This window comes from Hemitrygon akajei, chromosome 12 (genome assembly GCF_048418815.1).
Source record: "Hemitrygon akajei chromosome 12, sHemAka1.3, whole genome shotgun sequence".
NCBI classification, from domain to species: domain Eukaryota; kingdom Metazoa; phylum Chordata; class Chondrichthyes; order Myliobatiformes; family Dasyatidae; genus Hemitrygon; species Hemitrygon akajei.
Genome location: NC_133135.1, coordinates 15,079,414 through 15,095,064, shown reverse-complemented (window position 1 = coordinate 15,095,064; position 15,651 = coordinate 15,079,414). Strand labels below are relative to the sequence as shown.

Here is a 15,651-nt window from a genome sequence, read left to right as displayed (position 1 = left end):
TTTGCTAGCATGGTTCGGGAGGGTTTAAACTAATTTGCAAGGAGGATGGGATCTGGAGCGATAGAGCAATGAAAGAAGTGCATGGAGTAAAGCCAGATCTAACATATAGAGAGGCTTTGAGGAAGGAGAAGCAGAATAAAGGGTGTAAAAGTAGTAAGCTAGAAGGGTTAAAGTGTTTGTACTTCAATGCAAGAACCATCAGGAACAAAGGTGATGAACTGAGAGCTTGGATACACACATGGAATTATGATGTAGTGGCCATTACGGAGACTTGGCTGGCACCAGGGCAGGAATGGATTCTCAATACTCCTGGATTTCAGTGCTTTAAAAAGGATAGAGTGGGGGGGGGAAGGGGAGGAGGGGTGGCATTACTGGTCAGGGATACTATTACAGCTACAGAAAGGGTGGGTAATGTAGCAGGATCCTCTTTTGAGTCAGTATGGGTGGAAGTCAGGAACAGGAAGGGAGCAGTTACTCTATTGAGGGTATTCTACAGGCCCCCTGGTAGCAGCAGAGATACCGAGGAGCAGATTGGGAGGTAGATTTTGGAAAGGTGCAAAAATAACAGGGTTGTTATCATGGGTGACTTTAACTTCCCTAATATTGTTTGGCATTTGATTAGTTCCAAGGGTTTAGATGGGGCAGAGTTTATTTAGTGTGTCCAGGATGGATTCCTGTCACAGTATGTTGACAGGCCGACTAGGGGGAATGCCATACTAGATATAGTATTAGGTAACGAACTGGATCAGATCACCGATCTGTCAGTGGGTGAGCATCTTGGGGACAGTGATCACCGCTCCCTGGCCTTTAGCATTATCATAGAAAAGGATAGAATCAGACAGGACAGGAAAATTTTTAATTGAGGAAGGGCAAATTATGGGGCTATAAGGCTAGAACTTGCAGGTGTGAATTGGGATGATGTTTTTGCAGGGAAATGTACTATGGACATGTGGTCAGTGTTTAAGGATCTCTTGCAGGATATTAGGGATAAATTTATCCCGGTGAGAAGATAAAGAATGGTAGGGTGAAGGCACCATGGGTGACAAGTGAGGTGGAAAATCTAGTCAGGTGGAAGAAGGCAGCATACATGAGGTTTAGGAAGCAAGGATCAGATGGGTCTATTGAGGAATATAGGTTAGCAAGAAAGGAGCTTAAGAAGAGGCTGAGAAGAGCAAGAAGGGGGTATGAGAAAGCCTTGGCAAGTAGGGTAAAGGAAAACCCCAAGGCATTCCTCAATTATGTGAAGAACAAAAGGAATGAAGGTAGGACCGCTTAGAGATAAAAGTGGGAAGATGTGCCTCGTGGCTGTGGAAGTGAGCGAGGTCCTCAATGAATACTTCTCTTCAGTATTCACCAATGAGAGGGAACTTGATGATGGTGAGGACAATATGAGTGAGGTTGATGTTCTGGACCATGTTGATATTAAGGGAGAGGAGTTGTTAAAATACGGATAAGTCCCCGGGGCCTGACGGAATATTCCCCAGGCTGCTCCACAAGGCGAGGGAAGAGATTGCTGAGCCTCTGGCTAGGAACTTTATGTCCTTGTTGTCCACGGGAATGGTTCCAGAGAATTGGAAAGAGGCGAATGTTGTCCCCTTGTTCAAAAAAGATAGTAGGGATAGTCCGGGTAATTATAGACCAGTGAGCCTTATGTCTGTGGTAGGAAAGCTGTTGGAAAAGATTCTTAGAGATAGGATCTATGGACATTTAGAGAATCCTTGTCTGATCAGGGACAGTCAGCATGGCTTTGTGAAGGGCAGATCATGTCTAACAAGCATGATAGAGTTCTTTGAGGAGGTGACCAGGCATATAGATGAGGGTAGTGCAGTGGTTGTGATCTACGTGGATTTTAGTAAGGCACTTGACAAGGTTCCACATGGTAGACTTATTCAGAAAGTCAGAAGGCATGGGATCCAGGGAAGTTTGGCCAGGTGGATTCAGAATTGGCTTGCCTGCAGAAGGCAGAGGGTCATGGTGGAGAGGGTACATTCAGATTGGAGGGTTGTGAATAGGGGTATCCCACAAGGATCTGTTCTGGGACCTCTACTTATTGCGATTTTTATTAGCGACCTGGATGTGGGGGTAGAAGGGTGAGTTGGCAAGTTTGCAGATGACACAAAGGTTGGTGGTATTGTAGATAGTGTAGAGGATTGTCAAAGATTGCAGAGAGACATTGATAGGATGCAGAAGTGGGCTGAGAAGTGGCAGATGGAGTTCAACCTGAAGAAATGTGAGGCGGTACACTTTGGAAGGACAAATTCCAAGGCAGAGTACAAAGTAAATGGCAGGATTCTTGGTAGTGTGGAGGAGCAGCGAGATCTGGGGGTACATGTCCACAGATCTCTGAAAGTTGCCTCACAGGTAGATAGGGTAGTTAAGAAAGCTTATGGGGTGTTAGCTTTCATAAGTTGGGATAGAGTTTAAGAAACATGATGTAATGATGCAGCTCTATAAAACTCTGTTTAGGCCACATTTGGAGTAGTGTGTACAGTTCTGGTCACCTCACTATAGGAAGGATGTGGAAGCATTGGAAAGGGTACAGTGGAGATTTACCAGGATGCTGCCTGGTTTAGAGAGTATGGATTATGATCAGAGGTTAAGGGAGCTAGGGCTTTACGCTTTGGAGAGAAGGAGGATGAGAGGACACATGATAGAGGTGTACAAGATATTAAGAGGAATAGTCAGAGTGGACAGCCAGCGCCTCTTTCCCAGGGCACCACTGCTCAGTACAAGAGGACATGGTTTTAAGGTAAGGGGAGAGAAGTTCAAGGGGGATATTAGAGGAAGGTTTCTCACACAGAGAGTGGTTGGTGTGTGGAGTGCACTGCCTGAGTCAGTGGTAGAGGCAGATACACTAGTGAAGTTTAAGAGACTACGAGACAGGTATATGGAAGAATTTAAGGTGGGGGGTTATATGGGAGGCAGGGTTTGAGGGTCAGCACAACATTGTGGCCCGATGGGCCTGTAATGTGCTGTACTATTCTATGTTCTATGAAGTCCATTTAGAACAGAGATGCAGAGAAATGACTTTAGTCAGAGGGTGGTAAATCTGTGGCATTTGTTGCCATGAACGCCTGTAGAGGCCAATTCATTGGGTGTATTTAAGGCAGAGCTAGATAGGTTCTTGATTAGCCAGGGAATCAAAGGGTATGGGATGAAAGCAGGAGAGTGGGGATGACTGGAAGAATTGGATCAACCCATGATTGAATGGCAGAGCAAACTCGATGGGCCGAATAGCCTACTTCTGCTCCAATATCTTATGGTCTTATGGACGAGAGAAGTTTGGAAAGGTACATGGATGGGAGCAATTTGGAGGACTATTTTGTGGATGTAGGTCAATGGGACTAAGCAGGTTAATACTTCAGCACATAATAGCATAATACAGGCCCTTTGGCCCACAAAGTTGTGCCGAAAATGTTCTTACCTAGGCTTACCCATAGCTCTCTATTTTCCTAATCTCCATGTATCCATCCAGGAGTCTTTTAAAAGACCCTATCGTTTCCACTTTCACCGCCGCCGGCAGCCCATTCCACGCACTCACCACTCTCTGCATAAAAAAACTTACCCCTGACATCTCCTCTGTACCTACTTTCAAGCACCTTAAAACTATGTCCTCTCATGCTAGGCATTACAGTCCTGGAAAAAAGCCTCTGACTATCCACATAATCAATGCCTCTCATTATCTTGTAAACTTCTATCAGGTCACCTCTTATTCTCCATCACTCAAAGGAGAAAAGGCCGAGTTCACTCAACCTACTCTCATCAGGCATGCTCCCCAATCCAGGCAACATCCTTGTAAATCTTCTCTACACCCTTTCTATAGTTTCCACATCCTTCCTGCAGTGAGGCGACCAGAATTGAGCACAGTACTCCAAGTGGGGTCTGACCAGGGTCCTATATAGCTGCAACATTACCTTTCAGCTCTTAAACTCAATCCCGATTAATGAAGGCCAATGCACCATACGCCTTCTTAACTACAGAGTCCACCTGCGCTGCTGCTTTGAGTGTCCTATAGACTTGGACCCTGAGATCCCTCTGATCCTCCACACTGCCTAGAGTCTTGCCATTAATGCTATATTCTGCCATCATATTTGACCTACCAAAGTGAACCACCTCACACTTATCTGGGTTGAACTCCATCTGCCACTTCTCAGGCCAGTTTTGCATCCTATCAATGTCTCGCTGTAACCTCTGACAGCCCTCCACACTATCCACAACACCCCCAACCTTGGTGTCATCAACAAATTTACTAACCCATCCCATCCAGGTCATTTATAAAGATCACAAAGAGTAGGGGTCCCAAAACAGATCCCTGAGGCACACCACTGATCACTGGCCTCCATACAGAATATGACCCCGTCTACAACCACTCTTTAGCCTTCTGTGGGGAAGCCAGTTCTGGATCCACAAAACAATGTTTAGTCACATCCTCAAAAAATTCAGCCAGGATCATAAGGCATGATCTGCCTTTGACAAAGCTGTGCTGCCTCTGCAAATATTCATAAATCCTGCCTCTCAGGATCTTCTCCATCAGCTTACCAACCACTGAAGTAAGACTCACTGGCCTATAATTTCCTGGGCTATCCCTACTCACCTTCTTGAATAAAGGAACACCATGAACAACTTTCCAATCGTCCAGAACCTCTCCCATCCTCATTGATGGTGTAAAGATAATCGTCAGAGGCTCAGCAGTCTCCTCCCTCATTTCCCACAGTAGCCTGGGGTACATCCCGTCTGATCCCAGTGAATTATCCAACTTGATACTTTTCAAAAGTTCCAGCACATCTGTTTCCTTAATATCTACATGCTCAAGCTTTTCAGTCCACTGCAAGTCATCCCTACAATCGCCAAGATCCTTTTCCATAGTGAATGCTGAAGCAAAGTATTCATTAAGTACCTCTGCCATCTCCTCTAGTTCCATATACACTTTTCCACTGTCACACTTGATTGGTTCTATTCTCTCATGTCTTATCCTCTTGCTCGTCACATACTTCTAGAATGCCTTGGGGTTTTCCATAATCCTGTCTGCCAAGGCCTTCTCATGGCCCCATGATTTGTCGTACTGTCGTACATCCAGGGTAGCCTCTGTTTAAGATCATTGAGGGTTAAAAAGTGAACAAGTTTTCTAGTTAAATATTACCCTGCCAAGAACATGCAAGCACTTGTAGGAAAAGTGAGAAGGGGTTGTTTGTGAGTATGTATGCACTGTTTGGTCATTTGAATAAATCAGATAAATGTCTACTGACATGTATTGTGAAATTTGCTACTTTGTGGTTGCATTATATATGTAAAAATTCAGTCTTTTTCCACTTAAATCCGTGAGATTTCACTTACTCTTGATCTCTTCAATGTCCTGGTCATGATCACCTCATATTTTCCGTGGATATCCAGTCACTGTACACTTCTATCTCCATCAATAAGGCCTTAAAGCTCTTTGCTTCTTTCTAGATATTAGGCATAATCAGTTTCCCCCTCCACCACCTTCCTCTGTCTGCCAGAAGTGGTCCTCACGCTCATCAATTTATCTTTAGGCTTCTCTTGCCTTCTCCAACCTCAAGATGTAGCCATGGGTGTCATCCTGTGCCCCAGATATGCCTGCCTTTTCATCAGCTATGTAGAATAGTCCATTTTCCAATCCTACACTGGTAACACTCCCCTAAACTTTCTGTGCTACATTGATGAATGCATTAGTGCTGCTTCCTACAGCCATGCTGTATTTGTCAATTTCATCAGCATTGTTTCCAACTTTCCACCCTGCCCTCATATTTACTTGGTCCATCTCTGAGACTTCTGCCCCCTTTCTCGATCTCTCTTTCTCTGTGTCTGGAGAGAGACTATTTACTGATATATTTTATAAACCTACTGACTCTCACAGGTATCTTGACTATAGCTCTTCCCACTCTGCTACTTGTAAAATTGCTATTCCCTTCTCTCAGTTGCCCTGTCTCCATCTTATTTGTCCTCAGGAGGAGGTTTTCCATTCCAGAACATCCTTCTTGAAAGAATGGAGTTTCCCTTCCTCTACCACCAATACTACCCTCTCCCTTACCTCCTCCATTTCCCAATCATCTGCCCTCACTCCATCTTTTTATCATCATAACAACAATAATAGACTTCATAATTATCTACTACCCCACATGCCTCTGCATCCAAAACCTCATACTCCATAACCTCTGCCATCTTCAGTGGGTTCCTACCACAAAATATATTCTGCCCCCCTCCCACAACACCCCTCTGCTTTCAGCAGGGATCATTCTCAATGTGACCCTCTTATCCATTTATCTTTACCAATTGATTTCCCTCAGGTACATAAGTCTTAGGTCCCACATCTTTAGGTTAAGCAGCTATTATTACCTTACAACACACACAAAATGCTGGAGGTACTCAGCAGGCCAAGCAGTATCTGTGGAAAAGAGTAAACAGTGATGTTTCGGACTGAGACCCTTCATCGCGACTGGAAATAAAAGATGCAAAGTCAGATCAACAGCTGGGGGGAAGGTGGTGGGAGATGGGGAAGAAGTACAAGTTCGTAGGTGAAAGGTGAAGACAGGAGAGGGGGAGGGGTGAAGTAATGAACTGAGAAGTTGATTGGTGAAAGAGACCAAGGCTAGAGAAGAGAGAATCCAATAGGAGAGGTTTGAAGACCATGGAAGAAAGGGAAGGGGGAGAAGCATAGAGTGAGGTGATAGGCAGGTAAGGAGATAATGTGAGAGAGGGAAATGGGAATGGGGGAATGCCAAAGAAGGTGGGGGGGGGGGGGAACAATTACTGTAAGGTTGAGAATTTAATGTTCACGTCATCAGGTTGGAGGCTACCCAGACAGAATACAAAGTGCTGCTCCTCCAAAATGAGAGTGGCCTCATCACAGCGGTAAAGGAGGTCATGGACTGACATGTTGGAATGGGAATGGGAGGTAGAATTGAAATAGGTAGCCACTGGGCTACCTCACTTTTTTGATGGATGGAGTATCGGTGCTCAGTAAAGTGGTCGCCCATCCTACACTGGGTCTCACCAATATATACCAGGAGCACCGGATACAATACACGATCACAACAGACTCACAGGTGAAGCATCATTTCACCTGGAAGGACTGTTTGGGGCCCTGAATGGTACTGAGAGAGGAGGTGTAGGAGCAGGATTGGCACTTTTTCCAATTACAAGGAAAGATACCAGAAGGGAGGTCAGTGGGGGAGGGATGAATGGGCAAAGGAGTCACGTAGGGAGCAATCCCTGCGGAGAATGGAAAGTGGGAGGGAGGGAAAGCCTGAGCAGAGTCTATTCATCATATACACTGGGAAAGCACCAGATTATTTTTTGCTTAAATAAATTACTTACATCTGTATTTACTCAGAAGATGGACACAGAGTGTATGGAAGTGAGGCAAAGTGGTATCAAAGCAGACCCTATACAGATAACAGAGTAGGAGGTGTTTGCTGGCTTGAGGCAAATTAGGCCATTTTAGGGATGACCCATCTACTCTATGCATCTACAGCACATAATGTCCTTCAGATCATCAATATGCTTTAAACGTGGGAACAGTCTCCAACAAAGTTGAACTTGTTATTCACAGAGAGCTTTGTTGGATTCATTCCAAGATGAACTTTTCTTGCACCTCTGTGTCTGATGCATATCAATGTCATGTTAAGATTTGCTGATGCTGAAAGATTGGAACAAGTTGGAAATTCTGAGCCAACGTCACACCCTTTTTGTGCTGAGGTACAATTTTTCATTCATTTTTGAGTCACTGGCAAAAGTATTTTTGTAAGCATAGGAAGCAAGTGGAGTAAAGCTTCAATGCAATGATGGTTCTTCAAAAAACATTTAATCTGGTGTTCAGCTACCTCCTATGTGCTTATGTTGAGAGCAGCTATGGAATAAACGTGGTGAATAATGGATTTAGAGATGTTGTGATTGCAATTAAACCGAGTATCCCATATGATAAGAAACTTCCTGAAAAAATCCAGGTAAGATCTAAAATAAATTCATATCTGTTGCTTTATGTCAATGATGTGTTGCATTACCTTGAAATCAGGATTTCATGACAGTAGGAAGAGTTAAAAGAATATGTGGCCTTAATTGCTTTGGTATCATAATTAAAACACAATGAGATATTGATTTTAAACTTTTGTTTCCTTTAGGCAATGATGATTGAAGCCTCCTCCTTCCTGCAGCAAGCTACCAAAAAATCGCTCTATTTTTCAGATGTTAAAATCCTTTTGCCTAAAACCTGGCCATATAACTCCAGCTTGGTTCAAAGACCAACTAATCAATCATATGAGAAGGTAAGAACAAAGAAATCAGGGAGTGATAGTAAATGGTTGTATATCAGATTGAATAATGGTAGAGAGCTAGTATCTAGTTGCCCAGGGTTCAATACTGAAATGGATGTGTTGGATAACATTTATAAATTTATGGATGAAGGAGTGGCAAAGTGTGAGAGGGTGATAATGTACACTGATGTAGATGGGCCTGCTGAATAGGCAGCAAGTTACAGGTGAAGAGAAAGACTGAGGTATATAAAATATAACACTAATTATCTGCTGTTCAATTGTTGAAAAATCCTGATGGTTTAGCACTTGGCGCACTGATGATGTTTCTCTCCCCCACCCCACCCCCCGACAGAAACTAGCCAGTGCCCCATTTCTGTTCTCCTTTCAACTTATCCAGGTATCAGTCTGGATAACACAACACAACATTGGCACAAAGCAACAGATGTGAATTTATTTTAGATCCTACCTGGATTTTTTCAGGAAGCTTCTTATCATATGGGATACTTGGTTTAACTGCAATCACAATGCCCTCCATTGAACTCACTGGAATCCTTTTTCCTGCGCTCTCTTTATCCAAACCAGTGCCCCATTTCCAAAGACCTTTTCACTGCATTGAACCCCAGTTTCTGCTCTCTCCCTTTCAACTGCCCCAGTCCCGGTTTCTCCCCTCCTCTTCAACTCACCGCAACTCTGTTTCAGTGATCTCTTTGAACTCAATAGAACATCATTTCCCATGGTCCCTTTAAGTTCACTCAGTTCCCTTTTCCTATTGCCCTTTTACACTAATCGTGGCCTGGTCCCTGCTCCAGATTCAGACTTAGATTCATTTATTTATCATTTGTACATTGTTAATACATTATACTGTCTGTTTCAATGAACACAATCTGAGGATGTGCTGGGGCAGCCTGCAATTGTCGCCCCACATTCCAGTGCCAACGTAATATGCCCTTAATGCTTGGCAGAACATAACTGAACACAACAGACAACAAAACAACACCAAAACAAATGCCTTCCCTCCCTCCCACCCCCTCCGCACATACATGGACATTCCTCCAGGCTCCAGACTTTGTCCATCAAACCTTGATTTCCAGTTTTCTGATCAACTTTCAGACTTCAGTTTTCAGTATCAACTCCCACAGAGGCCAACGATGGGTCCCCAAACTCCAGGCTCACCAGCTCACCAACCTTTCAATGGAAGAACAGACTCAATGTGCTAAATGGACTAATTCTGTTCTATATTTTATGGTCTTCAAGATTCAAAGACGCAAATACGAGAAAATCTGCAGATGCTGGAAGTTCAAGCAACACACACAAAATGCTGGTGGAACGCAGCAGGCCAGGCAGCATCTATAGGAAGAAGCACTGTCGACGTTTCGGGCCAATACCCTTCGCCAGCACCAACTGAAAGAAGAGATAGTAAGAGATTTGAAAGTGAGAGGAAGCGGGGGAGATCCGAAATGATAGGAGAAGACAGGAGGGGAGGGATGAAGCTAAGAGCTGGAAAGGTGATTAGCGAAAGTGATACAGAGCTGGAGAAGGGAGAGGATCATGGGATGGGAGGCCTAGGGAGAAAGAATGGGGGAGGGGAGCCCCAGGGAAGATGGAGAGCAGGCAAGGAGTGATTGTGAGAGGGACAGAAAGAGAAAAAAAGAGAGAGAGAAAAAAGGGGGAAATAATAAATAAGTAGATCCCATGATCCTTTCCCTTCTCCAGCTCTGTATCCCTTTTGCCAATCAACTTTCCAGCTCTCAGCTTCACCCCACCCCCTCCGGTCTTCTCCTATCATTTTGCATTTCTCCCTCCCCCTCCTACTTTCAAATCTCTTAGTATCTTTCTTTTCAGTTAGTCCTGACGAAGGGTCTTGGCCCGAAACGTCAGCAGTGCTTCTTCCTATAGATGCTGCCTGGCCTGCTGCGAATACAATACTCATTCTATTTTTGGTGTTCCTACAACCGATGGTCTCACTTTAAGGAGTCTTTATCTTACTATTTCATTGTCTTTCAGTTCATGTTAATTCATACTGTTATGTACCCCGTAACTGGGTGTCTTACCAGCAAAGATAGAAGTATCCATTGGAGTCTGGTACTATTTCCAAAACAGTGTTTATTAGTAAAATATACAAATCAATGTCAACAATGCAAATATACAGATAATACACGTTAGCAATACTAAACCTAAAAGTGTGGGTATAATAATAATCAATAATAAACAAGCTCTATCGTTGTCTAGGGGATAATGAATTATCATGGGAAAGTATAAAGTTCAGTTCAGTTCATGTAGGCTGAGGTAGTTGTTGGGTCTTTTGTTGTAACCGTTGGAGGGAGACAGAGAGAGGGCGAGCAAACAGTGACAGCTACAGTCAGTCAAACCTTCCTTTACGTTCTTGATCCGTCAATGTGTTGTTGTGGCCATTCAGGTATGACCCCTCTGTCCTTTAGCTAGACCATTCTTCTATGGTGGACTCGTCACTCAGGCAAGGGTGGACACACACACAAGCCCCCACCGGCCTTGCTATAAACACTGTGAGTTAAAATTGACCGATCCTTCGTTCAGTCTCCGATGCCCCACACATTCTCGTGGGTTCCAACACTTAAGCAGTGCTCACTAGTGTGTCTCCTGGTGCGTCTGAGGGGTGTCTCCCCAGACCTCACTTTTATCCCTACTCACGGGGTCTCAGGTGTCAATCAGTTTTGAATGGCTCAGCCCATCAAACCAGCCCACTCCGGCTGTCCACTGAGGAATTTTAATGAACAGAATGGTACCAAGTAAACAGCCCTCTCCGGAGCCATAAGTCTTTCAGGAGTCATAATATGGTGGAACAACAAGTCTTTCTCCCCTCTCTTATCAGTAGCAGATGTTCTGGCATGTTTTTGTTCCATCTCTTTCTCTCTCATTAGCAGCGTGGTAACAGTAACAGTTTGTGATTCTCCCGGGGGAGGGGACATGGGCAACCCTGCACCCTTCTGCCCATCAAAGCTATTCATCCTTTGTAACACCCCCATCCTTCTAGGAATTTTCACCAAAGGGGAAAATTAACTAATACAGCGTCTTACAGAATTACAGAATCTAACAAAATACAGAAGTGTTTTTTAACTACAAAGCAATACAGATATACAGTCAACTTAGCATCTAGATAAACAGTCAGCGATTACATTGTCACTCCCTTTAATATGTTGTATCTTAATATCTTGTATCTTAATAAATTCCTGTAGCTTCAGACTCCAATTTAATAACCACTGATTTTTTTTTCTCTTTGTTAGCCAACAAATAACAAGGGTTGTGATCTTAGCTTAAATGTATATTACAAAATGTGAACAACACATGTGTGATTATACTGTGGTACATTACAAAAGTCTGTGCAAATACTAATCTCTATTTTACTTTTAAACTTAACATTCAATCTTCCATGATATTGTCTTTATCTTTTACATGCTTTGTCGAATTCCCTCAAAACCAGATCTTGTTTTTCAAAGTGGCATTTTGTCAACCTTTGTCCCTTTTCCACTTAACTCTCACATGGTTAGCTTGCTCACCAGTGTGAAATAGGCTTTCACATACTCCTCTCATAGGAGTTATCTTATCACCAATGTTTTCCAAACTTAGCCCATTTTCTGAACTTCCACACAATTCTTTATTTTTGAGCAAGTCATTAATTTTATCTTCAGGATCTTTCATTCTATTTGTTTTCAGTTTAACATCTGCAAGTGATCCCTCTTTGTCAAAACAACACTTTTGGTTCTGTCCAAATCACCTCCTTTAATAACATCAGCGAGTTGTTTACCTTTAAATTCCAAAACAAACTGTAATTGATTCACAGGCACCTTGCTAACAAGCCATTGTTCCTTCAGCATGGTTACTGCTTCTAAAACCAATCCAGACTTTAAATTTTTATTCAATTTAAGAACACTTATCTCTTCTCCTTCAGTAATATTCACATCACCACCTTTCATTTCATCATTCACCTTTAACACACCTTCTAACACAAACAACTGAGAATTCTCACTTTCCACTGGTACCAAGGTTAACCCTTTCTTCACTGAACCAAGTCCATCTGACCCAAAAGAACTGCATTCCTTTTCAACTAAATCAGATACCTCAGACTTTTCCTGAGTTTCAATACTAGGTTCAGTACCCTGTGACTCCACAGGTACTTCAACAATCTGAACACAAGCAAACGGGACATCTACCTCTCCTAGGCTTTCAATACCTGTCCCCTTTTCAAATTCTAAGTTCCCCTGATCCTCCCAGTTACTCTCTGGGCAACTCCCATCTGGAGTAAACTCAACCCTGCGGGTTAAAACAACTTCATCTGCTAACCCAGCAGACTCCTTCAAGGTAATGGTATCCTTTTCATCTAGGACTGCCCTTATATCATTACCAGGAACACATTTAAATTTTTCAACTTCAAACTGCTCTGTCAAGCCAGACAGATCATCCATGTCCAACCCTGGACCTTCTAACTGCCTTATCTGTTACTCATCTTTACTCTGTGTCTCTATACATTCTCTCTTGGCTAAGGGTAGGTCTGCCTCCTCTCCTTTACTCTCTTTCACCTCCCTATTCTCCGCTTTACTATCCTCTAACCCCTCTTGGTAAAGGGTCGGTAAAAACATCTCAGCCAAATCAACACTGGACTCATTTAAACTGTCCTCTTTCTCAGCCGCCTTTCTCGACATGCTGTGAGTGATTGCGCATGCGGGATAGATCTTAGAATCCAGGGGCGGGTCCTCAGCACTCACAGGCTTGCTTGTCAGTTTCACTGCTGAACACACGTCACCACCTGCTAAATCATTACCAAGAAGGACGTCCACGCCGTCTCTCAGTAATTCTGACTGCACCCCTACTTCGACTGGTCCAGATAGCAGGTCACATTTTAAAATGATCCCATGCAAAGGTACAGCTTCTGTCCTTTTTCCTATACCTCTTAATACCACCTCTCCAGTTTCAGGACCAAAATCTAGCACCTTACTTAGGATCAATGACTGATCAGCCCCAGTATCTCTCCAGATTCTCACTGGAACTGGGGTCTCTCCTTTCACAGACACCGTCCCTTCTGAAATAAATTTCTCACGCCCCTCTCGTACTCCATCTACCTTTGCCTTCCTCGTCGATTTGCTGATCGACTCAATACACCCTGTAGGGACTACCGTTTTCCCTTTTCCTGTCTCCTTCTTCAGAGCAAAGCACTTAGATGCAATATGACCAACTTTTCCACAATTATAACAGGTCAAGCCAGGAACCTTCCTGCCAGCCGGCTTGTCCTCCTCCCCACCTTTACCACTAGCTCCCGGCTTATTCTCTACCTTAGCCAGTGGACTTTCTTTACCGTCCCTACTGCCTTTCTGGTAACTCTTATTTGAGGAAAACCTTGTCTTGTGGGTTAGGGCATATTCATCTGCGAACCTGGCAAATTCCGATATAGACTTATTCGTCTTTTCATTCAGATACATCCTGATATTATCCGAAACACAACCTTTAAATTCCTCAATCAGAATTAACTTTCTGAAACGATGGAAATCCTCTTCCACCTTTTCTGCAGCACACCAGTGATCCAAGAGCACAACCTTCTCATAGGCAAACGCTGCATATGTCTGATTCCATAGTTTCTTTAAATCTCTGAACTTTTGTCTATACGCTTCAGGTACCACCTCATAGGCCCGAAGGATAGCCTCTTTTACTTCCTCATAATCCTCAGACTCCTCCTTGGACAACGCTGCATATGCCCGTTGAGCCTTCCCTTTTAATACACTTTGTAACAATGCCACCCACTGATCTCTGGGCCACTTCTGATTCACTGCCACCTTTTCAAAATGCAAGAAGTAACTATCAACATCTGTCTCCTCGAACGGAGGTACTAACCTAAAATCCCTACTACCATTAAACTTCTCCTCTCTTGAGCCTTCCCCTTGGTCTTTTCCCTGTTGCTTTAACCTCTCCATGTCCAGCGCATGCTGCTTATCCCTCTCCTTTTCCCTTTCCTCTATCTCCCTTTCAGCTTTTTTCTTCTCCCATGCAGCTCTTTCTCGCTCCCTTTTCGCCTCTAACTCCTTTAGCTGGAGCTCATACTCCCTTTTCTTCTGTTCCACGTCCAACCTTAATCTTTCCATCTCTAACTGAACCACCCCAACAACTGGTTTCTTTTCAGGGAACAGATCCAATACCCCAGCTGAAAACACATCCTTGTCCATATAATACTGGGCTATGGCCCTCTGTATCTCCCACTTTTTCATTGACGACTTCACCTCTGTGAGATTTAATCATTTCACAATATCCACCAAGACCGTCTTTGTGGTGTCCTCTAGCGCATTCAAAGTCGGGCTTTCTAAAAATTTGTCTATATCCATCTTTGCTGGTTTCCCATCTGGTTACCCATGCAACCAGCTCAAATAATGGACTTATAGCCCAATTCACTGGCCCCCTAATTTGGTAATCAAATCCCAGATGAGCCCCCAATTTGTAATGTACCCGTAACTTGGTGTCTTACCAGCAAAGATAGAAGTATCCGTTGGAGTCTGGTACTATTTCCAATACAGTGTTTATTAGTAAAATATACAAATCAATATCAACAATGCAAATATACAGATAATACACGTTAGCAATACTAAACCTAAAAGTGTGGGTATAATAATAATCAATAATAAACAAGCTCTATCGTTGTCTAGGGGATAATGAATTATCATGGGAAAGTATAAAGTTCAGTTCAGTTCATGTAGGCTGAGGTAGTTGTTGGGTCTTTTGTTGTAACCGTTGGAGGGAGACAGAGAGAGGGCGAGCAAACAGTGACAGCTACAGTCAGTCAAACCTTCCTTTACGTTCTTGATCCGTCAATGTGTTGTTGTGGCCATTCAGGTATGACCCCTCTGTCCTTTAGCTAGACCATTCTTCTATGGTGGACTCGTCACTCAGGCAAGGGTGGACACACACACAAGCCCCCACCGGCCTTGCTATAAACACTGTGAGTTAAAATTGACCGATCCTTCGTTCAGTCTCCGATGCCCCACACATTCTCGTGGGTTCCAACACTTAAGCAGTGCTCACTAGTGTGTCTCCTGGTGCGTCTGAGGGGTGTCTCCCCAGACCTCACTTTTATCCCTACTCACGGGGTCTCAGGTGTCAATCAGTTTTGAATGGCTCAGCCCATCAAACCAGCCCACTCCGGCTGTCCACTGAGGAATTTTAATGAACAGAATGGTACCAAGTAAACAGCCCTCTCCGGAGCCATAAGTCTTTCAGGAGTCATAATATGGTGGAACAACAAGTCTTTCTCCCCTCTCTTATCAGTAGCAGATGTTCTGGCATGTTTTTGTTCCATCTCTTTCTCTCTCATTAGCAGCGTGGTAACAGTAACAGTTTGTGATTCTCCCGGGGGAGGGGACATGGG

General features: G+C 43.6%; 1 protein-coding gene across 1 annotated transcript in view; it reads left to right on the top strand.

The window, feature by feature from the left end:
• Nucleotides 1-7,752: 7,752 nt before the first annotated feature.
• LOC140736733 (calcium-activated chloride channel regulator 1-like) overlaps nucleotides 7,753-15,651 on the top strand; it is a 74,751-nt gene continuing 66,852 nt past the window's right edge. The window contains exons 1-2 of the mRNA XM_073062612.1: nucleotides 7,753-7,964; nucleotides 8,139-8,282. Of these exons, the coding sequence (XP_072918713.1) occupies nucleotides 7,800-7,964; nucleotides 8,139-8,282 (309 nt within the window). The 5' untranslated portion in view covers nucleotides 7,753-7,799. The remainder of the gene's footprint in view (nucleotides 7,965-8,138; nucleotides 8,283-15,651) is intronic.